At 36.3% G+C, this 27,520-nt stretch overlaps 1 protein-coding gene across 3 annotated transcripts in view; it reads left to right on the top strand.

The window, feature by feature from the left end:
* REG (proteasome regulator gamma) overlaps positions 1-27,520 on the top strand; it is an 85,014-nt gene that overhangs the window by 40,513 nt on the left and 16,981 nt on the right. Inside the window, exons 5-6 of one of the 3 annotated variants that reach the window (XM_089092976.1) lie at positions 9,405-9,575; positions 13,044-13,304. The exons of 1 other annotated variant lie outside the window; for it this stretch is intronic. In XM_089092976.1, coding sequence (XP_088949102.1) covers positions 9,405-9,575; positions 13,044-13,232 — 360 coding nt within the window. In that variant the 3' untranslated portion in view covers positions 13,233-13,304. Of the gene's footprint in view, positions 1-9,404; positions 9,576-13,043; positions 13,305-27,520 lie in introns of those variants that run through there. One more of the 3 variants, XM_089092974.1, reaches the window with a different exon arrangement.

Below are 27,520 nucleotides of genomic sequence, written 5' to 3'. Positions count from 1 at the left end.
GAGTGTGTCGTCTCTGTGTGTGTGTGTGTCGTCTCTGCGTGGATATTGTCTCTGTGTGTGTGTTGTCTCTATGTGTGTTTCGTCTCTGTGTGTGTGTGACGTCTCTTTGTGTGTGTCGTCTCTATGTGTGTTTGTCATTTCTGTGTGTCTGTCTCGTCTCTCTGTGTGTGTTGACTCTGTATGTGTGTATCGTCTCTTTGTATGTGTCGTCTCTATGTGTCGTTTCTGTGTGTTTGTCCTCTCTGTGTGTGATTCGTCTCTTTGTGTCTGTCGTTTCTGTGTTTTTTTTTAAATTTTTGGGTCACCTGCTGGAGACTCTGGGCGGGTGGGCGCCCCCAAACATTGTCCCAAATTCCTCTCTCCATTTAGCACTTGTTCACGGATGCCCAGCGTCTCCAATCACTTTCCCAATAGTATCTATTCATTGTCTCAGCTCAGTTTAGAAAATCTGAGCCAATTTTCACTTTTTCAAATTTAGGGTCACTTTCCTGAGACTCTGGGCAGGTGAGGTGGGCACCTCCTAAAGTTTTTCCCAACTTCCACTCTCGCCTTAGAACTTATTCACGGATACCTAAAACCGTCAACGGTTAGACTGTTGCCCCTAGCGGTTACCATGCCATGCTCTACACAAATACCAACAATATATTTTTTGTTTTTTGTTTTCCGTTTTCATAATGGGGTCCCAATCGAGCTCATGTCCATCACTTAGCATTCAGATCTTGACAAATAAAGCCCAGATAGTCGAACCCCAACGCTCCAATCTGAACAATGACTAAGACCCCAATTCTGAGCTAGTGAATTTCAACAATTCAGGCTGGTGGACTAAGACCCCAATTCTGAGCTAGTGAATTTCCACCATTCAGGCTGGTCGACTGAGACTCCAATCTTGAGCTAGTGAAGTTCCACCATTCAGGCTGGTGGACTGAGACCTCAATACTGAGCTAGTGGATTTCCACCATTCAGGCTGGTGGACTAAGACCCTAATTCTGAGCTAGTGAAATTCCACCATTCAGGCTGGTGGACTGGGACCCCACTTCTGAGCTAGTGGATTTCAACCATTCTGGCACTTTGACTTTTCATTCCCAATTAAATTTAAAAAAATAAGCATTTTCAACTAGAAATAAGGAGCATCGTTAAAAACTAATACGAATGGAAATTATCCTGTATATGAAGTTAGCTACCCCCTCCGAAATATCTTGTTCTTTATGTTAGACTTTGACTTTTCATTCCTAATTAAATTAAAAAATAAGCATTTTCAACTAGAAATAAGGAGCATCGTTAAAAACTAAGACGAATAAAAATTATCCCGTATATGAAGTTAGCTACCCCCACCAAAATATCTTGTTCTTTATGTCAGACTTTGACTTTTCATTCCTAATTAAATTAAAAAATAAGCATTTTCAACTAGAAATAAGGAGCATCGTTAAAAAAAAACTAAGACGGATGGAAATTATCTTCGATTCTGAGCATTTTTGTTTCCCCTCCAAAATTGACCCCTCCCCCCTGCCCTCAGAAATGGGGGAAGGGAGGGCCACTGATCCTTCCCATTGAGGCCGATCCCGTTTTTTGTTGAGGCTTTTGATTGTTTTGTGCACCTCCACATTTGACCCCCCCCCTCCTCTGCTCTCCCCCCTGGGGGCACGAGGGCTTGTTGAGCCTTGCCCGTCAGGCCGATATCATTTATTTTCGCTTATGAGTATTTTTGGTTTTCCCTCAAAAATTGACCCCCCTCCCCTGCACTCAGAAAGGGGGGACCGACGGGCATCTGAGCCTTCCCCTTTAGGCAGATCCCATTTATTTTCGATTCTGAGTATTTTTTGTTTGCCCTCCAAAATTGACCCCCCCCCCTCCCCGGCTCTCAGAAATGGGGGAACGAAGGGCCTCTGAGCCTTCCCCTTTAGGCAGATCCCATTTATTTTCGATTCTGAGCATTTTTGGTTTTCTCTCCAAAATTGACCCCCCTCCCCCTGCCCTCAGAAATGGGGGAACGACGGGCCTCTGAGCCTTCCCCTTGAGGCAGATCCCGTTTATTTTCGATTATCAGTATTTTTTGTTTGCCCTCCAAAATTGACCCCCCCCCCTCCCCTGCCCTCAGAAATGGTGGAAGGATGGGCCTCTGAGCCTTGCCCTTGAGGCAGATCCCGTTTATTTTCGATTCTGAGTATTTTTGATTTTCCCTCAAAAATTGACCCCCCCCCGCCCGTGCCCGCCGTAAAGGGGGCACGTACGGCCTCGGTGCCGTGCCCGTGAGGCAGATCCCATTTTTTTTAGATTCTGTGTATTTTTTTTTTTCTCTCAAAAATTGACCCCCCCCCCTCTGCCCGCAGAAATGGGGGAACGAAGGGCCTCTGAGCCTTCCCCTTGAGGCAGATCCCATTTATTTTCGATTCTGAGTATTTTTGATTTTCGCTCCAAAATTGACAACACATTGAAGTATTTGCAAATTGGATGTTTGACAGCTTTCCCTAAAAAACATTCCTATATACGCAATTTGACTATCTTTTTTGCAATGTTAAGGAACAGGTGGGGAATCCCCACTCGTTTGGAATGGTACCAACGGGGACATAAGCAAATAGCACGTAGTTTCATGACGTGTTTAATCACGTGTAGAGGTCCCATAGAATAACAATGGAAGGAACATAGAATAGCATGGTAATTCGTATAGCTTCTATAGAAATGTAAGGCCATGTGAGAGGATACTCACTCTCTTTGAAAAGGTGTAGAGCAGTGCTAGAATAACATGGCGATTCCTATAGCTTCAAGCAAAGTATAAGTTAACATACTACTTGTTTACTTATTCAATGACGGTGAGCCAAAATAAAAGCTGCATTAACTAAAAAACTATCAGAAATTAAATAAAAAAAACAAGTTTTTTAAACTGAAAGTAAGGGGCGACATTAAAACTTAAAACGGACAGAAATTATTCCGTATATGAAAGGGGCTGTCCCCTCCTCAACGCTTCGCTCTTGACGCTAAAGTTTTACTTTGTCTCACAACTTTATTTTTTAAAAAAATAAAAAAATTTAGCGTAAAGAGCGAGGCGTTGAGGAGGAAACAGCCCCTTTCATATACGGAATAATTTCTGTTCGTTTTAAGTTTTAATGTCGCCCCTTACTTTCAGTTTAAAAAACTTGTTTTTTTTTATTTAATATATCTCCAATGGTCGACTTATTTGATCTTATTGCGTCATCTGTGTTAAAAAAAATAACCAATGACAGATATGCGATCAATAAAAGTACATGTGCAAAAAAGATAATTGAAGATGGATGAATAATATATCACGTAAATATCCAGGTATAAAATTTCAGTTAAATATGTGTCTGGTGGCTTTCAACGAATTAACTCAATGCGTTATACAACTATTGCTAATATACTGGTTTGTGGCCTTGGCTGTCAGCTAAATATGTGCGGCGACTTTCACCGAGTTAGTGCGAGCCGTTGGCTGATACGGGCTAGGTAAGAGTGCATTGCTTCCATGTCCTTGGGGAAAAAACCTTAGTCTATGACCACCACGGTATCCAGACGATGCATTCTACTGTAGACTAATAATGATAGAACATACACTATTCAAAGCATATTTTAATACTAATAATAATTTGTTTATAACCCACTGCACCAAAAAAATTGAAAAATAGTGGAGTAAAGAGAAAAAGGAAAGAAAAAATAAACACACACAGCGCTTAAATTAAATAAATAGACAAATAAAAAGAAAAATCAGCGAAACAAACGAATCAGACCGTGATGAGGAGACAGCTTTTCATAGGCATTTGCACACAGATTTTTATGTAAATCATGAAGTTTTTCAATTGTATTAGAAGCGTTTTGCTTTTTGATAATGCGGCGATTACGGAATGACAACGGAAGAAACAACAAAAATTTGCAATACCGATAATAGCATTTCCTTAATTTAGATAAATCATTCTTCCTAAGCAAAATGTAAATGTCTGAAAGGTACAAAATAGCAAGGTCACAGAAAACAGAGTACAACGACACTAAAGCTTTGCGATTATACTTCGACCGATTTGCAACAATCTTGGAATACCCACATCTAATCTGGGTCCATGAATTCCTAACAGCTGACTGACGAAAACAAAACATATTATTACAAAGAGTAATACCAAGCCAACGTAGGCTATCAGCTGAAGATATAAAAGAATAATTACATTTCAAAGGAGAATCCGTACTTTTACCGTTGCTCGCACTTTCTAATATTTAAATTAAGTCCAATATCTAAAAAACCTTCTCTTACATTATCCACCATTTTAGACAATGAGAATTTGCTCCTACTAATAAGTAGGATGTCATCCGCGTAAGCAATATACGATACATCAGAAATACCAAGAAAGCAAGTATCAGCTATCTTAGAGAGCACTCTAGCAATACAAAGCTTAAAAACATAAGGGGATAACACGCCTCCTTGGTTTACTCCGCATCGAACACGAACATTCTCTTGGACATTAACCCCTTTCAACTTTAACCGCAAATAGGCTTTACTATATAAATACCTCGAAACAAAAATAAAATAAAAATAAAGAAGCTTGACTATGGGCAATACTGTCAAAATATTTAGATACGTCTAGCGGACAAAGATGAACCTGCTCTTTTTTATCGGCAGCCTGGCCAAGTAGACTCGCGAGTGCCCTATGAGCATGGGCACAACTAACTCCTCGAGCAAAACCGAACTGATTTTCACCAAAAACCGCATTTTCATTCTCAGACGAAAGAAGTACATATTTAAAGATCTTGCTAAATACACTTGTGACAGTAATAGGGTGGTATGAGCTGCAATCACCAGCATTCTTTCCAGGCTTTAAATTCGATGCAACCGATCCACAAAGGAAGCTATGTGGTACCATGGAAACACAAACACATCTGAAAAAGCAACTGCAAATGAAACATTAGCTCTTTTGAATCAGGCCGTACATTTTGGTTGCAAATACCATCGATATCAATTCATTTTGATTTAAGACGCTTAACTGACTCGACTACAAGATGGTAAGAAATCGGGATGACATTTCCCTGTAAAAGAAAATTTGGCAGACATGTTTTTTTTTTTTTGGCAGACGCATGAGTAATTTGGAATATACCGCATACACTGAGAAATTTACATTCGAAAAATCTTTGAATAATTCGAAACCCACCGTGAAGCAGATATGATACACTTGACATTCTCATTTTCGGACTTGGAGCTGTTCAGAACTTGATTCCACTCGCGCCGATTTTGGGGAAAATTTTTACCACACAATCGGTTTTTTCGAAGCTGCTTATTAAAAGCAGATTTTGGTATTCTGTTTTACATCGAATACTTTACTGGAGGAAGGTCTACCACAGGCTGCCCAAATGCGAAGCCAAAACTTCGCTTTATTTTTTATCGGTTTAAGGTTGGGGTCAAGATTCCAGATCGGTTTCCGAGTATTCACTCGACACCGATCAAGAGGCACTGCGACAGCTTCAGCTTGCTTAATACATGATATAATTCTATAACAGTAGACATTCAGGTCCAGCTTCTTATTATGACTCATAGCACTGAGTTGCAAGAGATGAAAGGGCACTCGGACCAAAGATAGAAGTGACGCAAGTGTCATTAGGTAAAGATACCAATTTGCTTTTTCCCAATTTTAGCTCTCAAACCAGCGCTTAGGATTGTATAAAATTATGCCGTTGGTACCGATTGGAAGTTTTACTGATATAGGTAAGTGGTCGGTATCATTTTCATCGTCGTCAACGTGGACTATATTAGAGTCGCAACCGTGAGAACAAATACAATGATCAAGGTTAGATAGATCCTGTATGATGCACGAATGTATAGGGCAGATTTTTATCCAAAAGTGTATATGAAACGGGGAGACCATCTAGAAACAAACTTGATCTGGGCGAACGTGTTGTTAAGTCGGAAATTATATCGCCAATGATAATCCACTTCACTTCATTAGAAGCGATGTTGTCTAGTAGATCATTAAGTTGCATACAAGCTTTGATGTAGTAATTTAGATAAACGACAGTGTTTCTATTACATGAAAGATAAGATTTAATCAGCACAGTGTCTCCAAGTTGTACCACCAAAAAATTCTTATTTGAAAAATATCGTGCTGGGGATAAAACTAAAAGCTTTAGATCCATTAAACAGGCAAGTCCACCAGAGGGTTGCCCCTCATTCTTCGAGCATTCGTGATGAAACAAACGTGGTTTTTACTACGCCGGAGGAAATTTACAGAAGAAGCCGTAAGCAGGTGCTTCTGGAGAAAACAATTTGATAATTTGACAGCATTGAATCAATAGTATTGTCTTTATCCCTAGTGTTTTTTATGTTATATGAAACTACAGATACTTCCAGTGTATTCATTTAGAAACGGGGTTCTTCTTCTTACTGTGAACTGTGTTACGTAATATGGGACATCGAAGGCTAAATGAAACATGAAGTCCACCATAATTCGCGCACTTAGATTGTAACTGACAAGGGGAGTCACGTGTAGACTCATGTGGACCTGCACATCGAAAGTATTTCTTCACTGGGCTTTTGCATGCAGCTTAAAGATGACTTGGTGATCGGCAATTGTTGCAGCATCATGGGAGGTCATGGAATAATGTGCCTCGAATGTTTTCGTACTCTACTTGAATATCATCTTTAAGAGCAGGCTCCAGCAACCTTGCGTCACCAAAACTGATTTTGATGGAGTTGGAATTTCCCATACGGGTGACTTCAAGTACTCCTGGGCATTTTTTGAACAGAGAAGGGTCAAATCATTATCAATATCTTTCACAAGTCCCTAGTGCTTCTTAGTATCGACTTTCACAGTAGAAGACGGAAGCAGGGATTGAACAAAAGCACAGAAATCCGATGCCACAGTTCCATCTATAGACACAAACATATTGCCGCCAACAGGTTTAAGGGCTATAATTGATTCGTGACCGCATACTTTCTCTAGGGCCAATCTACGTTTAGTAGGATTGTTAATTTCTGCTGAGATCATCGAAATCACTACAGTAGTATGATTAAATTCATTGGTATTACGAATTGGAAGTGACGGAAAGTTCGTATCATGCGACGTCAACTTAGTTGACATTCAGTTGACATTCCTCTTAACAGCTGCTCGCACCTACTAACCTAGTTTTGTTTGTAATTAAGTGCAAATAACCCTCTAGCCTTCAGAGGAATTAAGGGGAACGGTAGCCTCACTTTCATTTTGTTAACTCATGTTTTGTTTTTAAATCTAAACTGACGCTACATCGTATCGGCTACGAAAAAATATGGACATGTAATGCAAAACAGGCAAAAAAGAAAGAAAAAGAAATTGAAAGTGGATTTCAAATAAGTATTATTTCCTATTTGAGACATTTCCTCTCCAATTTTCCTTTTTTACACCCAGGCCTAATTTCTTAGGCATGGGTGCAAAAATTGCCAAAAAAAAGTTAAAAAATTTGTTTAGGATACGCAAAATATGTCTGGGAGTTTCAAATCTTTATTTTTAATCTCTTTGTGATGAGATATGAAATTCTAGCAGTTTATATACAGCTCTAATAATAATAGTAGTATCCGTAGTAATGTTATGCACTATGTCATTGGCGTCATTTTCTGAAGCTCCATTAAGTAAATTCCATTGGATTTTTTCTCATCTTTCCTGTTTTTTTTTGCAAGTAATTGTGTAAAGTCTTTTTTTATATAAATTTTTGGACGCCTTATTTGTGTACATTGTATTTTACTAATTTGTTTAATTTTTTATTGACCATTTTTGTGCATTTTTTTTTTTCGCTTGACACAAGAACTGAAGATGGCTCTATTAGAGCTTGTGATAGTCTTTTGAAAATAAGTCTTATCTTATCTCATAAGTAGAGATGGTGATCATTGGGTCATTCCATCTAACATCGACCAGGTTGGTTATAACACATGATTCCACGGATCTAGACGATACCTCCTAGGTTGAATCCTTTCATGGATAAGACCTTTTGTAAAACGTTTTTTTTTTTTTTAAATCGAAATATTGCAGTCAAAATTTTTATAATCTTGGTTTATTTTGTATTCTGGTAGACTTTGGAAAATAACGTCTATCTTTCTTACTTTCTTAATTAATTTTAATTTAAGGTAGGAATTTATTTCATACTATCAAAAATTTAATTCAGAGGGATTAATTTTTTAATTGAATTAAAAACTTAATTCAAATTTAATTCAAAATTTAAAATAAGTAAAAATCACTTCTATTTGCTTTCAAGCCCAGGCAATGCCTAGCAAATATTTTCAGCCTTCCCCATCCAATGAATTCCATTATATTCCAACTTCCCATCAAATAAAGTATCGGGCTTGTAATGGAAACAGTGATCATGATAAAAATCCATATTTAAACAAGGGAGGGGAGTGTAATGGCTCTACCGTCTTCTATGTCTAAAAATTGCGGAAACATGTTATTGTTTTTTTGCTTCTTGGCGATGCACTCTTAAAGTTTGAGCTCAGCGGTGTCAATTGTGGGGTATATGTCTGCTAAATTTTGTTTCCGCCCCCCCTCTATATTATGAAAAATGCATTTTTGTGGGATGTTTTCATTGAAAGTGCTATTTTCGGCATTTTCATTGAAAAAAAATTAAGAAAAATGACAAACGGGCCTCCCCCTCCAGATTTTGATAAGTGAAACATTTTTAATTAGCGCCATTTTAGTAACCTTCTGGAAATACCTGGTGGCTTGAATTTTTTTTTGTGAATTCTCATTTTGTACTTGATAATAATTTAGTATTAGCTTCATTTTGACATTGCTTTTAATATTGAGCTTTTAACTTCACTTTATATTGTGCTATCTTGCTATGGGAATAAAAGCTGGGTACGAACTGTAACCATTCTCATTTCACAAAAATTACCGTTTTTTGTCCGTGAAATTTGGAATTAGGGTTACATATAGTCTCGTATGAGGCTGCAAATAAATATTTTTGAAAAAAACTGTAAATATAGATTTTTTACTTTTTTGTTTAAAAATGAAGTGTTTTCTGTTGTATTTTCTTTTTGGTATGTTTACAAATGAGTTGAATTTCAGACAATTTGGGAGACATCATTTTTACAATGTGACAGCAATGCAATTTTGGAGACTACTGTTGGGAACGGAATCAGAAAATCGTCTAGATTAGAAGCCTTGCCTCTAATCTAACAATTTCCATACAATTTTTGATCACATGTAGTTTAAAATTACTAAGCTGAATGCAAAATAATCGAAAATGTCGTATTTTACTCTAGAGTGAATCTAAAGGAGGTATATAATCAACATAGCCGTATATAATAAATCTAACTCAAAACTTATTTTTGCGAAAATGTGTTTCTTGTCTGAAGGTTCTAGATTCAGCGCGTCACCCTCTCAAGGATGAAACAGACAGTTTCTGATATATCCCTCATAAATTCTCTGATTTATCCAAAATTTTGTTTTTAGTTGAAAATGTGGATTGCTTTTCTAATACCCAAGATTGAAGATGGGAACAATTTTGGTGTCTCTATTCAGGAGGATACTTTGGCTGAGATTCGAACTGCTGAATCAGAAGCTGCCGCGTTTTTTGATCAAATTTCACGCTATTATAGTAGCAGAGGAAAACTAGTTTCAAAGGTAAAAAGATCTTTTTACTTTAAATAGCAAACAAAACACCTTCAATGTATTATCAACTGTTCAGTAAAAAATGTAAGATAAGAACCACATGTCTCAAGGATTCGGCACTTACATAGTGATACCATCGAGAACGGGGTTCCCACCATCGTCAGTTCCTAAAGTGTTATAATTGCCCATAGTTGCGTACTAGACAGCGATTTTCGGTGCTATAGTCAAAAATTGACTGTAATAGTGCTAAAATAGCCTTACAGGCGGCAACCCTGATCGAGAAACAGTAAGTTATAGCGATAATTTTTTTCATTTCTGACTACATTCTTTATATTTCGGCTTATATTTCGGATTTATATTTCGGCAAAATTAAATATCTTTTTTGAATATATTATATGTGCAAAAATAAGTTTATCGTAATGTTATAAAAACCCAAGCCTTTGTCCACGTATACCATTCACAAATATCTAAGCCTTTACAGCTCCCAACAACTCCTAAGTCACAATTTTCTGAGAATCGTTTTTTATGGCAACAAAGCATTGTTCCAGGAGGGCCACAAAAAATTTGTGATTTCATGGCATAATTTTAAATGCTCTCTGGTAGAAATCTCGGGGGCGTTCCCCAGGTCGTCAGGTGCTAATGCTTCCTCAGCTTTATACATACTGCTTGAAAAGTAATTCGCTTGTAAAACAAAACTTCAACTGTTGTTCAGGTTAGCAAGAAAAATTGTAAACTGGTCCTGACATATATATAAGTGCATATTTCTAAAATAAACATAATTTTTTCTATAAGTTCCTTCTTTTTGCGTATGATGTGTCTGTCTTTTTAACTTTAAAATGAATTCCTGTTAGGTGCCTGCTTGTGTCAGTATAGAGTTTTTTTCACATACATTTACTTGTACAGAAAACCAAGGATTCATTGAATTCATAATTTTGATATCCAGTAGGTTTACAGATCGAAATAAAACTTGGCGTATAGGAGCCCTGAAAATTGTACCATTAGATTCAGCGTATCAGATAACCCTGCTGTAGAGGTTCCAAGCTGCCATCAGCAAAAATGTGGAATTTTGTATTTTTTGCCAAAAGAAGAATCACGGTTGCCTCTTTATTTATTTTGCCCAGGGGTGATAGTATCGAACCAATGATCCTAGAAGATCGAGAGAGGGCGCATTCGAACGAAGATTGAAAGTTACAGTGCCCTTTTTAAGTGACCAAAAAGATTGAAGGGCAACTAGAATCTCACATTCCCGTTTTTTCCTCGAAGTCTTCCGATCAAAATTCTGAAATAGGAATTTTTTAGTGTAGTTAAAGGTCCAATAACTATGCCTTTGGATTATAATGTAAACCCCCACAGCGCCTGGGGAAAGGGTTGCCCCTCCTCAATACCTTGCTCTTAGCGCTAAAGTTTGACTGTTTGTCCCAAGGGCTATTTACTTAGAATAAGAAGCTTTTTCAAAAATTCTTAAAAACTTTGGCGTTAAGAGCGAGGTATCGAGGGTGGCAACCCCCTTATATACGGAATAATTTTAGTTTGTTTTAAGTTTAATGTTGCTCCTGACTTTCAGTTGAAAAGTTTTTTTGATTTAATTAGACACAGGAATTAAGACACGCATTTGGTGGCCCTAAAACAATGAGAGTAATTGCAAGGAGGGTGTTGATTTCGATATGAACGAAATGAAGAGATATTGAGTTTGTGTTCCAAATTTGCTATTAAACTATTATACTTTTATTTCTGGAAGATATAATCTTGCTTACTTAGTTCCTCCTTACCTTTCACGCCTAGAGGCGCATATGGCAGCAACAGTTGTTTGCCACAACGACCTATCCTTAGCATTTAAACAGAGCTCCCCCATCAAAACTCTCACCTGCTTCGCATCCCTCTCTAGCAGCGTGCCGAGGGCTATTTTGGGTCTACCTGACTTCGAAGGAGACCAAGGGTTGTCCAAGATCGCAAGATATTATTAAAAACAAATATGCAGGTGTAAAATTTCAACTAGTTGTCAGCATAGATTTTAGAAAACACAGTTTTGGATTAGCTAACTGCTATAAAGAAAAAGTAAGTCGAAGACAAGTTAACTATGTAACAAAACTATTGTCATTCTACGAAATTAGTTTTTGTTTATTCAGACGAAGAACTTAGATAAATAAAATGGGCACCATCTTTTCTTTTTAGCACCAGTTTCGAATATATAGAACTCAACCAAATCCACCGTTAGTTGCAAGTCATAAAATTTCCTATGGGCAGAGTAATATTGTCAAAGCGTATCGCGTCTAATACGTATTTTATGCTGTCTAGAGGAAGTCGGGTAATTTAGATAACTAGTGGCAGCACAAATTCAGAATAAGCAAAGGAGCACTAAACTATTTGGAAAGGATATTTGGACATTTTCTTAGATCAATAACTTTTGATAGGGAGCACAAAATTTGGTGAATGTTGTGCATTTAAAATTTGCATATTTATTCTCTTCAAACATTCGTTTCATTTTCTGTAAAGTGCAAATTATGTTCTGGCCTTGGGAAGGCATAGAGGTTTTGAGCCCTACTAATGTTAATTTCTGCTCGTTTTGAGAATTTGAATTAGAATCAAGTTGCTAACAAGCTTATTGGCCAATTAGAGGCAAAGTTGACACAAGTCTTTTTCGGGACTGTATAAAAATGATGTCATTTTCACCTGTCGTTAGATTTTGTGTATCATCCATCCCTTCATCCTAGGCTAGAACTAAGGTAGATAGCCATAGAACTAAGGGATCATCAAGATTTTTTGTTTGGCTCATGACGGACAATGTCGACTGGACTTGTATGCAAAAAGGGAATATGCCAGTGCCATAGATTTGACCTAGTAAAGAGCAAAGCGTTTCCCATATACTCTACCTTTTCTCAAGGGTTTTTCGTATGAAACGAATGGCCATAGAAATTTGGAAAAACTCAATCTATCGTAATTCTGAGCTCTGGTGCTCCTTTTAAGGGTCAAAGCTGGTCGAAGGACAACCTACCTTTAGTGACCCAGACGTCCCTAAGCTTCACATGGTATCAAGTAAAAATTTAAAGATAGCCATAAAATAACAAGGTCTAAATTACAACAAGGTCAAAAATAATAACAAATGTTGTTATTTTTTAAGGGCTGCCCATGTGGTAAAGGCCCAAGATTATGCAATTATGCCATATAAGGCTGAAGCTTCACATATGTATATGTATATATATATATATATATATATATATATATATATATATATATATATATATATATATATATATATATATATATATATATATATATATATATATATATATATATATATATATATATATATATATATATATATATATATATATATATATATATATATATATATATATATATATATATATATATATATATATATATATATATATATATATATATATATATATGTATATATATGTATATATATATATATATATATCGTTCGGATTCAACTCAAAAGTGTATTTTGCTTTTAAGGTAGCCAAGTACCCATATATTGATGACTACAGAGAAACAGTTAATGAGCTGGATGAAAAGGAGTATGTAAGCCTACGTTTAGTTTTGTGTGAAGTTAGGAATCATTATTCCTCTCTCCATGATATCATCACTAAGAACTTCGATAAAATCAAGAAACCCAGAAGCTCCAACGTAACCAGTCTGTATTGATTTTGGATCTTTTTTACTTTCATTTCTGTCTTGTTTTCTATTTAAATTCTCAATAAAATTGTAGACAGATAACACGTGTATGAAAACTAGAAACAAATTTTTGAAGTTAGATACCTTAAACACAGGTCCTTATGAAGGCAGTAGATTTCTCAGAGTACATGCACAATGAAACAGCGCTTTTGGATGCCTTTGTCTCAGATTAAACAATGACCAGTTTATACTGCACTTACTGCATCAGAGGAAGAGCAAAGGCACTTTTTGTATCAGGTAGTGGAGTAAAACTGAAATCTGGGTGTTCCAGGATTGTTCTTCTATGGACAGAATAAGCAAAGATACCGTACGTGATAGTGACAAAAAGAAGAAAGAGAAAGAGGGATAGAGCTCAAAGAAAATGTCATCGAAGTTCTATGCTAAAGATCTTCAAAAATAGGCTAAAGCTATCAAAAATCTACCCATCCTTCCCAGAATTCTGGATCCAAAAACCTGCATTATTTCATATAAGTTCAGTTCTGTCAGCTATTTACAGTAAGACAGACAAATTCGAATAAGTGACTTTAATTAACTTCAGAACTTGGCAAAACAAAGTGAGCCTCTTTGTAATGATGTAAATAGTTTTTTTTTGCTGTTTTTTCCTTCCTTTTCGCTCCCTATTTTTCTTGTTAAAAAAAAAAAAAATCTGGTTGCTCATTGTCCGTTGAAAAAGAATCCCAAGGGTGAACTCTCTTTCCTCTGTTTCTTTTTCTCTACCTTTTTTTCCTTATTAATGAAAAGCAAAGTATCTTTGTTTGCTTTGTGTCTGTTGAAAACAGTGTTATACTTAGCTAATGACATATACCCCCCCCCCCTCACTATTAGCAAGTACACAGTGAATTCACTAGTTTTCGGATATGGAAACTAAAGGCGAGGTTTTCGTTCTTCAGTCAGAATTTGTATATGTATGAATACACTCCTCGGAGATTTTCTGAGAGGAAGGGAGTTGGATGGCTACTAAATAATCCCTCAGAATCTGTTAAATAATCTCCATCTTTGCCCTTCCTGTTGGAGTTGGGTTCATAATATATACGAGGCGTGTTTTTTAATTAAGGTTCGTTTGATAATAAGTACACAACGAATGATTATTTAAAAAAAAAGTAAATGTATTTTCAAAAAGTACATACTTTACTCTATTTAACAGCATAGTTGCCAAGTTTGTTGTAATACTTATCACACCTCTCAACTAATTTTAAAGTAACCTCTGTATAAAAACTTGCCGCCTGTTCCGCTGGCCAGGAATTCACTCTTGTTTTTACGTCGGCATCATCATTGTAACGTTTGCCACTGAGGTGTTGCTTGAGGTGGAGAAACGGATAGTAATCACTCGGCACAAGATCAGGACTGTATTGTGGGTGATCTAACACTTCCCAGCCAAAACTGTCCAACAAATTAGAGGTCTGACCAGCAATGGAGGTCTTGTATTGTCATGAAGAAGGACAGTTTCCGTTGTCAGCATGCCAAGTTTTTTTTATTTTGTTTTTTAATTGCTCTGCTGGGCTTTCTGAGGGTTTGGCAGAATGTTTCTGTATTGATCCCTCCATCGCATGAAGTCGACCAAAAAAAAACACCAAGCCAATTCCCAAACACCGGCGCCATGATTTTGCGCTGGGAGAGAGGATGTTCGGCCTTTAAATTTTCAGGCAAGTGTGTGTGTTTCCATTCCATGTTCTGTTGCCTCGATTTGATCGTGATATGTGAAACCCATGTTTCGTCTCAAGTTCAACCGGTTGCCATCTCAGTGGCAACCGTTAAAAAGATGACGACGACGTAAAAACAGCAGTGAATTCTTGGTTATTGGAGCCGGCGGCAGGTTCTTATAAAGATTTTACTTTAAAATTAGTTGAGAAGTATGATAAGTGTTTCAAAAAACTTGATAATCATGTCAAGAAATAGAGTAAAGTATGCAGTTTCTGAAAATAAATTTACTTTTTTAAAATAGTCTTTCGTTGTGTTCTTATGTTCAAACAGACCTTAATTAAAAAACACGCCTCGTGTTTTTTATATATGTGTAATTATGTACTTTTTCTCGAAAATGGCTCCATATTTATTTTGGAAAATTGGCATCCTGTTTTTTTGCCTAAAAACACGATCTATATAGGTCACGAGTTTGAAAAAATTCGTCAAGAGCCTTAATTTTGGAGGGAAAAATACCGTGATATGAGCAAATTACAAGAGTTTACATACGTCATTTTTGCCAAAGGATTAGTGTCTATGACGCAGGCATAATTACACAAGAAACATAGCCAAATAAAAAGTACCAGGTGTAGTGAGTCTATTTTCAAAACGCGTTTTCAGCAGTTTCATAATACCTAGAGGACAAATGAATATCTTAGACCAAGAAGAACAAAGAAGTATACAGTTAGAATTCTTGCGACAACGACAAGTACAATGAGTCGAAATTGAAGACCCAAAAAATATCTCGTTAGAAGATAAGCGACAGCGAGAATTAAACGAGGCAAAAACAAAAGCGAAGAAAAAAAAATGCAATTACATGACATGTGACGGCAGCGAGAAATACAAGCGACAGCCAGAATCAGACAATAGACAATACCCATACTCCTATTGATGAGGACTGATGGTTCTAATTCAAGATTTTTTTCATGAAAACAAACTATTTTTTTAACAAATTATTTTTTTTTTACTTCGAAATTATTCAACTTTTTGTTAGAGTTCTAGTTTAGTTTTAGTTAAGAGTTTAGAGTTTTTAGCTTAGAGGCTTAGCTTAGAGTTTTTGTTGAAGTTCTAGTTTAGTTTTAGTTCAGAGTTTAAAGTTTTAGCTCAGAGTCTTATCTTAGAGTTTTAGCTATAGTTGAAGTTTATTTTAGTAATAGTTAAGAGTTTAGAGTCTTAGCTTAGAGCTTAGAGAAATTTAATTCAGGAAATTATGAAAAAAAACAAAAATTTAGAAGGGGTTACGTGCGCGCACGTAACCCCGTCTAAATTTTTAAAGTGAGCAATAAAAAACAGGAGAAACACTTTCCAAAAAAATTTAAAGAAGCACAATATTTATGTTTCTTTGAAAAATGAACAAAAGTTCGAGCATTTTTTCAATTCTGGGAAACGTGAAACTGACTCTTCATGTGGTAGTGACGTTTAAAGAGTCCGTGTTCTTGTGGGGAGTTTTGAATAAATAGAACCCAGAGCTGGGAGAAAGAAAACCCGAGGACAAGCTTTCAATAAATAAAACTCAAAATAAAAATGATGAGTTTGATTAAAGGAGTTTATTTCAAATAGTTTTCAAATGATTCAGCTGTATGATTGTTATCTGTCTTCAATAAAATAGATAAAAACTAAACTAAAGAAACCAATAAAAAATCTAATGATTAAAAAGACTAGAACCAAGTAGAACTCTAGAACCATCAGTCCTCATCAATAGGAGTATGGGTATTGTCCAAAAAATCAGAAAAAACCTTGGGATTTTCACGAACCGTCTTATAAACTCATGTAGTTCACCCATTTTTTGCCTCTTTATGCCCCTCACCAACGACAATTCCCCTCGCAACTGACGGGTGATGTGAAAACGACACTCCGACATTTCTTCATCTTAATTGACTTTAGAAATATCATAACTAAACTTCAACTCTAACAAAAACTCTAAGCTAAGACTCTAAGCTAAAACTTTAAACTCTTAACTAAAACTAAACTAAACTAGAACTTCAACAAAAACTCTAAGCTAAAACTCTTAACTAAAACTAAACTAGAACTAGAACTCTAACTAAAAAAAATAGTTTTGTTTTTATGAAAAAAATATTGAATTAGAACCATCAGTCCTCATCAATAGGAGTATGGGTATTGTCCAAAATATCAGAAAAAACCTTGGGATTTTCACGAACCGTCTTATAAACTCATGTAGTTCACCCATTTTTTGCCTTTTTAAGCCTCCCACCAACAAAAATTTCCCTCGCACTTGCTTGGTGATGTCAAACCTAGACTCCGACATTTCTTCATCTTAATTGACTTTAGAAATATCATAACTAAACTTCAACTCTAACAAAAACTCTAAGCTAAGACTCTAAGCTAAAACTTTAAAATCTTAACTAAAACTAAACTTAACTAGAACTTCAACAAAAACCCTAATCTAATACTCGGATAATAAAATTCTATACTCTTAACTAAAACTAAACTACGATTTAGCAATACATTAAATTAGAATCTAAGACTCTAAGGTAAAACTCTAAACTAAAACTCTTAGATTAAACTAAATTAAACTAGAGTTCTAACAAAAACTCCACGCTAGGCATATAAACTCTTAACTAACATTAAACTAAACTAGAAAATTAACAAAAGATCTAAGATATGACTCTAAGGTAAAACTCTAAACTCTTAACTATAACTAACCTAAAATAGAACTATAACATAAACTCAACATTAAAACAAAAAAATCTTAACTAAAAGCTAAACTAAACTATAACTCTAACAAACCCTCTAAGCTAAGACTAAGGTAAAACTCTTAACTATAAACTAAACTAGAACTAACAAAAAGTTGAAGAATTTCGAAGTCCAAAAAACAATTGTTAAAAAAATAGTTTTTTTTCATTAAAAAAATATTGAATTAGAACCATCAGTACTCATCAATAGGAGTATGGATATTGTCCAAAAAATCAGAAAAATCCTTGGGATTTTCATGAACCGTCTTATAAACTCATGTAGTTCACCCATTTTTGCCTTTTGAAGCCCCCCACCAACAAGAAATTTCCCTCGCACGTGCCTGGTGATGTTCAACCTACACACCGATATTTCTTCATCTTAATTGACTTTAGAAATATCATAACTAAACTTCAACTCTAACAAAAACTCTAAGCTAAGACTCTAAGCTAAAACTTTAAACTCTTAACTAAAACTAAAATAAACTAGAACTTCAACAAAAACTCTAATCTAAGAATTTAAGCTAAAAATTATAAACTCTTAACTAAAACTAAACTAAACTAGAACTCTAATTAAAACTCTAATATAAAATTCTAAACTATTAACTAAAACTAAACTAAACTAGAACTCTAACTAAAACTCTAAGCTAAGACTCTAAGGTAAAACACAAAACTCTTAACTAAAACTAAACTAAACTAGAACTCTAACTGAAACTCAAAGGTAAAACATCAAACTCTTAACTAAAACTAAACTAAACTAGAACTCTAACAAAAACTCTAAGGTAAAACTCTAAACTCTTAACTAAAACTAAACTAAACTAGAACTCTAACAAAAAGTTGAATAATTTCGAAGTAAAAAAAACAACAAAAATTTGTTAAAAAAAATTGTTTGTTTTCATGAAAAAAATATTGAATTAGAACCATCAGTCCTCATCAATAAGAGTATGGGTATTGTCCAAAAAAATCAGAAAAAACCTTGGGAATTTCATGAACCGTCTTATAAACTCATGTAGTTCACCCATTTTTGCCGTTTTAAGCCCCCCACCAACAAAAAAATTTCCCTCCTACGTGCCTGGTGATGTCAAACCTACACTTCGACATTTCTTCATCTTAATTGACTTTAGAAATATCATGCAAAATATACGAGCCAATCAGGTGTTACAATCCTTTTGTTTGTCTGATTTTAGCATCCGATTTTTTAATTATCACCGACGTATTTCTAACAAACTACTCTCAAGTTAAGGAAGATAAACACAGGTAGTTCACCCAGTTTTGCCTTTTGAAGCCCCCCACTGTGTGCGTGTCGTCTCTATGTGTGTCGTCTCTGTGTGTTTGTCGTCTCTGTGTGTGTGTCGTCTCTATGTGTAAGTCGTCACTTTGAGTGTGTCGTCTCTGTGTGTGTGTGTCGTCTCTCTATTTGTGTCGTCTCTGTGTGTTTGTCGTCTATGTGTGTGTGTCGTCTCTATGTGTAAGTAGTCACTTTGAGTGTGTCGTCTCTGTGTGTGTGTGTGTGTCGTATCGGTGTGTATGTTGTCTCTCTGTGTGTGTGTGTTGTCTCTATGTGTGTGTCGTCTCTATGTGTGTATAGTATCTGTGTGTGTGTGACGTCTCTTTGTGTGTGTCGTCTCTATGTGTGTTTTGTCATTTCTGTGTGTGTCTCGTCTCTCTGTGTGTGTTGACTCTGTGTGTGTGTATCGTCTCTGTGCATGTATCGTCTCTATGTGTCGTTTCTGTGTGTTTGTCCTCTCTGTGTGTGATTCGTCTCTTTGTGTTTGTCGTCTCTGTGTGTTTATCGTCTCTATGTGTAAGTCGTCACTTTGAGTGTGTAGTCTCTGTGTGTGTGTCGTCTCTCTGTGTGCGTGTCGTCTCTGTGTGTATGTCGTGTCTGTGTGGGTGTCGTCTCTCTGTGCAAGTCGTCACTTTGAGTCTGTCGTCTCTGTGTGTGTGTGTTTGTCGTCTCTGTGTGGATGTTGTCTCTGTGTGCGTGTGTGTTGTCTCTATGTGTGTTTCGTATCTGTGTGTGTGTGACGTCTCTTTGTGTGTGTCGTCTCTATGTGTGTTTGTCATTTCTGTGTGTGTGTCTCATCTCTCTGTGTGTGTTGACTCTGTATGTGTGTATCGTCTCTTTGTATGTGTCGTCTCTATGTGTCGTTTCTGTGTGTTTGTCCTCTCTGTGTGTGATTCGTCTCTTTGTGTCTGTCGTCTCTGTGTGTTTTTTTAAATTTTTGGGTCACCTGTTGGAGACTCTGGGCGGGTGGGCGCCCCCAAATATTGTCCCAAAATCCTCTCTCAATTTAGCACTTGTTCACGGATACCCAACGTCTCCAATCACTTTCCCAATAGTATCTATTCATTGTCTCAGCTCAGTATAGAAAATCTGAGCCAATTTCCACTTTTCAAATTTAGGGTCACTTGCCTGAGACTCTGGGCAGGTGAGGTGGGCACCTCCAAAAATTTGTCCCAACTTCCACTCTCGCCTTAGAACTTATTCACGGATACCTAAAACCGTCAACGGTTAGACTGTTGCCCCTAGCAGTAACCATGCCATGCTCTACACACATACCAACAATATATTTTTTGTTTTTTGTTTTCCGTTTTCACAATGGGGTCCCAATCGAGCTCATGTCCATCGCTTAGCATTCAGGTCTTGACAAATAAAGCCCAGATAGTCGGACCCCAACGCTCCAATCTGAACACTGACTAAGACCCCCAATTCTGAGCTAGTGAACTTCCACCATTCAGGCTGGTGGACTGAGACCCCAATACTGAGCTAGTGGATTTCAACCATTCAAGCTGGTGGACTGAGACCCAAATTCAGAGCTAGTAAATTTCAACCATTCGGGCTGGTGGACTAAGACCCCACTTCTGAGCTAGTGGATTTCAACCATTCTGGTTGGTCGACTGGGGCCCAGATTCTGAGCTAGTGTATTTCAACCAGTCATGTTGGTTGACTAAGACCCCACTTCGGAGCTAGTGGATTTCAACCATTCTGGCTTTTGGACTGAGACCCCACTTCTGAGATAGTGGATTTCAACCATTCTGGCACTTTGACTTTTCATTCCCAATTAAATTTAAAAAAATAAGCATTTTCAACTAGAAATAAGGAGCATCGTTAAAAACTAATACGAATGGAAATTATCACTTAGATTAAGTTAGCTACCCCCTCATAAATACCTTGTTCTTTATGTTAGACTTTGACTTTTCATTCCCAATTAAATTAAAAAATAAGAAATATAATATATAAATAATTATAATATTTAAAAAATAATAATATTTGAAATAATACCGTATATGAGGTTAGCTACCCCCTCCAAAATATCTTGTTCTTTATGTTAGAGTTTGAATTTTCATTCCTAATTAAGTTAAAAAATAAGCATTTTCAACTAGAAATAAGGAGCATCGTTAAAAAAAACTAAGACGGATGGAAATTATCTTCGATTCTGAGCATTTTTGTTTCCCCTCCAAAATTGACCCCTCCCCCTGCCCTCAGAAATGGGGGAAGGAGGGGACCTCTGAGCCTTGCCCTTGAGGCAGATCCCATTTATTTTCAATTCTGAGCATTTTTGACTTCCCCTCCAAAATTGACCCCCCCCAACCCAGCCCAACCAAAAGGGGGAAACAAGGGCCTCTTAGCCTTGCCCGATTGGCCGAAACCAAATAATTTAGATTGTGAGTATTTTTGTTTTCCCTCAAAAATTGACCCCCCTCCCCTGCCCTCAGAAATGGGGGAACGAAGGGCCTCTGAGCCTTGCCCTTGAGGCAGTTCCCGTTTATTTTTGATTCTGAGTATTTTTGGTTTTCCCTCCAAAATTGACCCCCCCCCCTCTGCCCTCAGAAATGGGGGAACGCAGGGCCTCTGAGCCTTTCCCCTTGAGGCAGATCCCATTTATTTTCGATTCTGAGTATTTTTGTTTTTCCCTCCAAAATTGACAACACATTGAAGTATTTGCAAATTGGGTGTTTGACAGCTTTCCCTAAAAAATCATTCCTAAATACGCAATTTGACTATCTTGTTTGCAATGTTAAGGAACAGGCGGGGAATACCCAGTCATTTGGAATGGTACCAACGGGGACATAAGCAAATAGCACGTAGTTTCATGACGTGTTTAATCACGTGTAGAGGTCCCATAGAATAACAATGGAAGGAACATAGAATAGCATGGTAATTCGTATAGCTTCTATAGAAATGTAAGGCCATGTGAGAGGATACTCACTCTCTTTGAAAAGGTGTAGAGCAGTGCTAGAATAACATGGCGATTCCTATAGCTTCAAGCAAAGTATAAGTTAACATACTACTTGTTTACTTATTCAATGACGGCGAGCCAAAATAAAAGCTGCATTAACTAAAAAACTATCAGAAATTAAATAAAAAAAACAAGTTTTTTAAACTGAAAGTAAGGGGCGACATTAAAACTTAAAACAAACAGAAATTATTCCGTATATGAAAGGGGCTGTCCCCTCCTCAACGCCTCGCTCTTTACGCTAAAGTTTGACTCTGTCTCACAACTTTATTTTTTAAAACAATAAAAAACTTTAGCGTAAAGAGCGAGGCGTTGAGGAGGGAACAGACCCCTTTCATATACGGAATAATTTCTGTTCGTTTTAATTTTTGATGTCGCCCCTTACTTTCAGTTTAAAAAACTTGTTTTTTTTTATTTAATATATCTCCAATGGTCGACTTATTTGATCTTATTGCGTCATCTGTGTTAAAAAAAATAACCAATGACAGATATGCGATCAATAAAAGTACATGTGCAAAAAAGATAATTGAAGATGGATGAATAATATATCACGTAAATATCCAGGTATAAAATTTCAGTTAAATATGTGTCTGGTGGCTTTCAACGAATTAACTCAATGCGTTATACAACTATTGCTAATATACTGGTTTGTGGCCTTGGCTGTCTGCTAAATATGTGCGGCGACTTTCACCGAGTTAGCGCGAGCCGTTGGCTGATACGGGCTAGGTAAGAGTGCATTGCTTCCATGTCCTTGGGAAAAGACCTTAGTCTATGACCACCACGGTATCCAGACGATGCATTCTACTGTAGACTAATAATGATAGAACATACACTATTCAAAGCATATTTTAATACTAATAATAATTTATTTATAACCCACTGCACCAAAAAAATTGAAAAATAGTGGAGTAAAGAGAAAAAGGAAAGAAAAAATAAACACACACAGCGCTTAAATTAAATAAATAGACAAATAAAAAGAAAAATCAGCGAAACAAACGAATCAGACCGTGATGAGGAGACAGCTTTTCATAGGCATTTGCACACAGATTTTTATGTAAATCATGAAGTTTTTCAATTGTATTAGAAGCGTTTTGCTTTTTGATAATGCGGCGATTATGAAATGACAACGGAAGATACAACAAAAATTTGCAATACCGATAATAGCATTTCCTTAATTTAGATAGATCATTCTTCCTAAGCAAAATGTAAATGTCTGAAAGGTACACAATAGCATGGTCACAGAAAACAGAGTATAGCGACACTAAAGCTTTGCGATTATACTTCGACCGATTTGCAACAATCTTGGAATGCCCACATCTAATCTTGGTACATGCGTCCCTAACAGCTGACTGACGAAAACAAAACATATTATTACAAAGAGTAATACCAAGCCAACCTTGGCTTTCAACTGAAAATATAGAAGAATAATTACATTTCAAAAGAGAATCCGTACTTTTACCGTTGCTCGCACTTTCTAATATTTAAATTAAGTCCAATATCTAAAAAACCTTCTCTCACATTATCCACTATTTTAGACAAAGAAAATTTGCTCCTATAACTAATAAGTAGGATGTTATCCATGTAAGCAATATACAATACATCAGAAAAACACAGAAAGCAAGTGTCAACAATCATTTAGAGAGCTCTCTAGCAATACAAAGCTTAAAAACATAAGGGGGAAACACGCCTCCATCGTTTACTCCGCATCGAACACAAACATTCCCTTGGAAATTAACCCCGTTCAACTTTAACCGCAAATAGGCATTGCTATATAAATACCTCAAAACAAAAATAAAATAAAAATAAAGAAGCTTGACTATGGGCAATACTGTCAAAATATTTAGATACGTCTAGCGGACAAAGATGAATCTGCTTTTTTTTTATCGGCAGCCTGGCCAAGTAGACTCGCGAGTGCCCTATGAGCATGGGCACAACTAACTCCTCGAGCAAAACCGAACTGATTTTCACCAAAAACCGCATTTTCATTCTCAGACGAAAGAAGTACATATTTAAAGATCTTGCTAAATACACTTGTGACAGTAATAGGGCGGTACGAGCTGCAATCTCCAGTATTCTTTCCACGCTTTAAAATCAATGTAACCGTTACACAAAGGAAACTATCTGGTACAATGGAAACACACAAACACATTTGAAAAACCAGCTGCAAATGGAATATTAGCTCTTTTAAATCAGGCTGTACATTTTTGTTGCAAATACCATCAATATCAATAAATTTTGATTTGACATGCTTAACTGACTTGACTACAAGATGGTAAGAAATCGGGATGACATTTCCCTGTAAAAGAAAATTTGGCAGACATGTTTTTTTTTTTTGGCAGACGCATGAGTAATTTGGAATATACCGCATACACTGAGAAATTTACATTCGAAAAATCTTTGAATAATACGAAACCCATCGTGAAGGAGATATGTTACACTTAACGTTCTCATCTTCGAACTTGGAACTGTTCAGCACTTGATTTCACTCCCTCCGATTTTGAAGAAAATTTGTACCCCACAATCGGTTTTTTCGAAGCTGCTTTTTAAAAGTAGATTTGTTATTCTGTTTCATATCGAATACTTTACCGGAGGAAAGTCTACCACAGGCTGCCCAAATGCGAAGCCAAAACTTCGCTTTATTTTTATCTGTTTAAGGTCGGGGTCAAGATTCCAGATCGGTTTCCTAGTATTCACTCGACACCGATCAAGAAGCGCTGCTACAGCTTCAGCTTGCTTCATACATGATATAATTTTATAATAGCAGACATTCAGCTCCAGCTTCTTATTGTGACTCATAGCACTGAGTTGCAAGAGATGAAAGGGCACTCGGACCAAAGATAGAAGCGACGCAAGTGTCGTTAGGTAAAGAAACTAATTTGCTTTTTCCCAATTTCGCCTCTCAAACCAGCGTTTAGGATTGTATAAAATTATGCCGTTGGTACAGATTGGAAGTTTTACTGATATAGATAACTGGTCGGTATCATTTTCATCATCGTCTACGTGGACTATATTAGAGTCGCAAACGTCAGAAAAAATACAATGATCAAGGTTAGATGTAGATCCTGTATGATGCACGAATGTATAGGGCAGATTTTTATCCAAAAGTGTATATGAAACGGGGAGACTATCTAGAAATAAACATGATCTGGAGGAATGTGTTGTTAATTCGGAAATTATGTCGCCAATGATAATCCGCTTCACTTTATTAGAAGTGATGTTGTTTAGTAGGTCGTGAAGTTGCTTAACCGCTTTAATGTAACTATTTAGAGAAACAACAGTAATTCTATTACATGAAAGATAAGAGTTAATCAGCACAGTGTTTCCAAGTTGAACTGCTAAAAGATTTTATTTGAAAAATACCGTGCTGGGGATAAAACTGAAAGCTTTAGATCCAATAAACAGGAAAGTCCACCATGGGGTCGGCCCCTCATTCTTCGAGCACTCGTGATGAAACAAACGTGGTTTTTACTACGCCGGAGGAAATTTACGGAAGAAGCCATAAACAGGTGCTCCTGGAGGAAAAAGATTTCATAATTTGAGATCACAAAATTAATAGTATTGTCTTTATCCTTAGTGCCATTTATGTTATATGAGACTACAGAATACTTCCAGTGTAGCCATTTAGAACCGGGGTTTTTCTTCTTACTGTCAAATGTGTTACGTATTATGGGACACCCAAGGCTAAACGAAACATGAAGTCCATCCCCAATTCGTGCACTTATCTTGTAACTAACATGGGGAGTCACGTGTTGACTCATGTGGACCTGCAAATCGAGAGCATTTCTTCACTGGGCTTTTGCATACAGCTTGAAGATGACTTGGTGATTGGCAATTGTTGCAGCATCTTGGGAGGTCATGGAATAATGTGCCTCGAATGTTTTTGTACTCTACTCGAATACCACCTTTAAGAGCAGGCTCCAGCAACCTTGCGTCACTAAAACTGATTTTGATGGAGTTGGAATTTCCCATACGGGTGGCTTCAAGTACTCCTGGGCATATTTTGAATAGGGCAAGGTCAAATCGTTCTTAATACCTTTCACAAGTCCATATTGCTTCTTATTATCGACTTTCGCAGTAGAAGACGGAAGCAGAGTTTGAACAGAAGCACAGAAATTCGATGCCACAGTTCCATCTATAGACACAAACATCTTGTCGCCAACAGGTTTAAGGGATATAATTGATTCGTGACCGCATACTTCCTCTAGGTTCAATTTACGTTTAGTAGGATTTTAATTTCTGCTGAGATCATCGAAATCACTACAGTAGTATGATTAAATTCATTGGTATTACGAATTGGAAGTGACGGAAAGTTCGTATCATGCGACGTCAACTTAGTTGACATTCAGTTGACATTCCTCTTAACAGCTGCTCGCACCTACTAACCTAGTTCTGTTTGTAATTAAGTGCAAATAACCCTCTAGCCTTCAGAGGAATTAAGGGGAACGGTAGCCTCACTTTCATTTTGTTAACTCATGTTTTTGTTTTTAAATCTAAACTGACGCTTCATCGTATCTGCTACGAAAAAATATGGACATGTAATGCAAAACAGGCAAAAAAGAAAGAAAAAGAAATTGAAAGTGGATTTCAAATAAGTATTATTTCCTATTTGAGACATTTCCTCTCCAATTTTCCTTTTTTACACCCAGGCCTAATTTCTTAGGCATGGGTGCAAAAATTGCCAAAAAAAAGTTAAAAAATTTGTTTAGAATACGCAAAATATGTCTGGGAGTTTAAAATCTTTATTTTTAATCTCTTTGTGATGAGATATGAAATTCCAGCAGTTTATATACAGCTCTAATAATAATAGTAGTATCCGTAGTAATGTTGTGCACTATGTCATTGGCGTCATTTTCTGAAGCTCCATTAAGTAAATTCCATTGGATTTTTTCTCATCTTTCCTGTTTTTTTTGCAAGTAATTGTGTAAAGTCTTTTTTTATATAAATTTTTGGACGCCTTATTTGTGTACATTGTATTTTACTAATTTGTTTAATTTTTTATTGACCATTTTTGTGCATTTTTTTTTTAGCTTGACACAAGAACTGAAGATGGCTCTATTAGAGCTTGTGATTGTCTTTTGAAAATAAGTCTTATCTTATCTCATAAGTAAAGATGGTGATCATTGGGTCATTCCATCTAACATCGACCAGGTTGGTTATAACACATGATTCCACGGATCTAGACGACACCTCCTAGGTTGAATCCTTTCATGGATAAGACCTTTTGTAAAACGTTTTTTTTTTGTTCAATCGAAATATTGCAGTCAAAATTTTGATAATCTTGGTTTATTTTGTATTCTGGTAGACTTTGGAAAATAACGTCTATCTTTCTTACTTTCTTAATTAATTTTAATTTAAGGTAGGAATTTATTTCATACTATCAAAAATTTAATTCAGAGGGATTAATTTTTTAATTGAATTAAAAACTTAATTCAAATTTAATTCAAAATTTAAAATAAGTAAAAATCACTTCTATTTGCTTTCAAGCCCAGGCAATGCCTACCAAATATTTTCAGCCTTCCCCATCCAATGAATCCCATTATATTCCAACTTCCCATCAAATAAAGTATCGGGTTTGTAATGGAAACAGTGATAATGATAAAAATCCATATTTAAACAAGGGAGGGGAGTGTAATGGCTCTACCGTCTTCTA

Source organism: Artemia sp. Qi Xiang Cuo, chromosome 8 (genome assembly GCF_049724085.1).
Source record: "Artemia sp. Qi Xiang Cuo chromosome 8, ASM4972408v1, whole genome shotgun sequence".
Classification (NCBI taxonomy): domain Eukaryota; kingdom Metazoa; phylum Arthropoda; class Branchiopoda; order Anostraca; family Artemiidae; genus Artemia; species Artemia sp. Qi Xiang Cuo.
The sequence above is the reverse complement of the archived record's forward strand: the minus strand, read 5'-3'. Positions and strand labels throughout refer to the sequence as shown.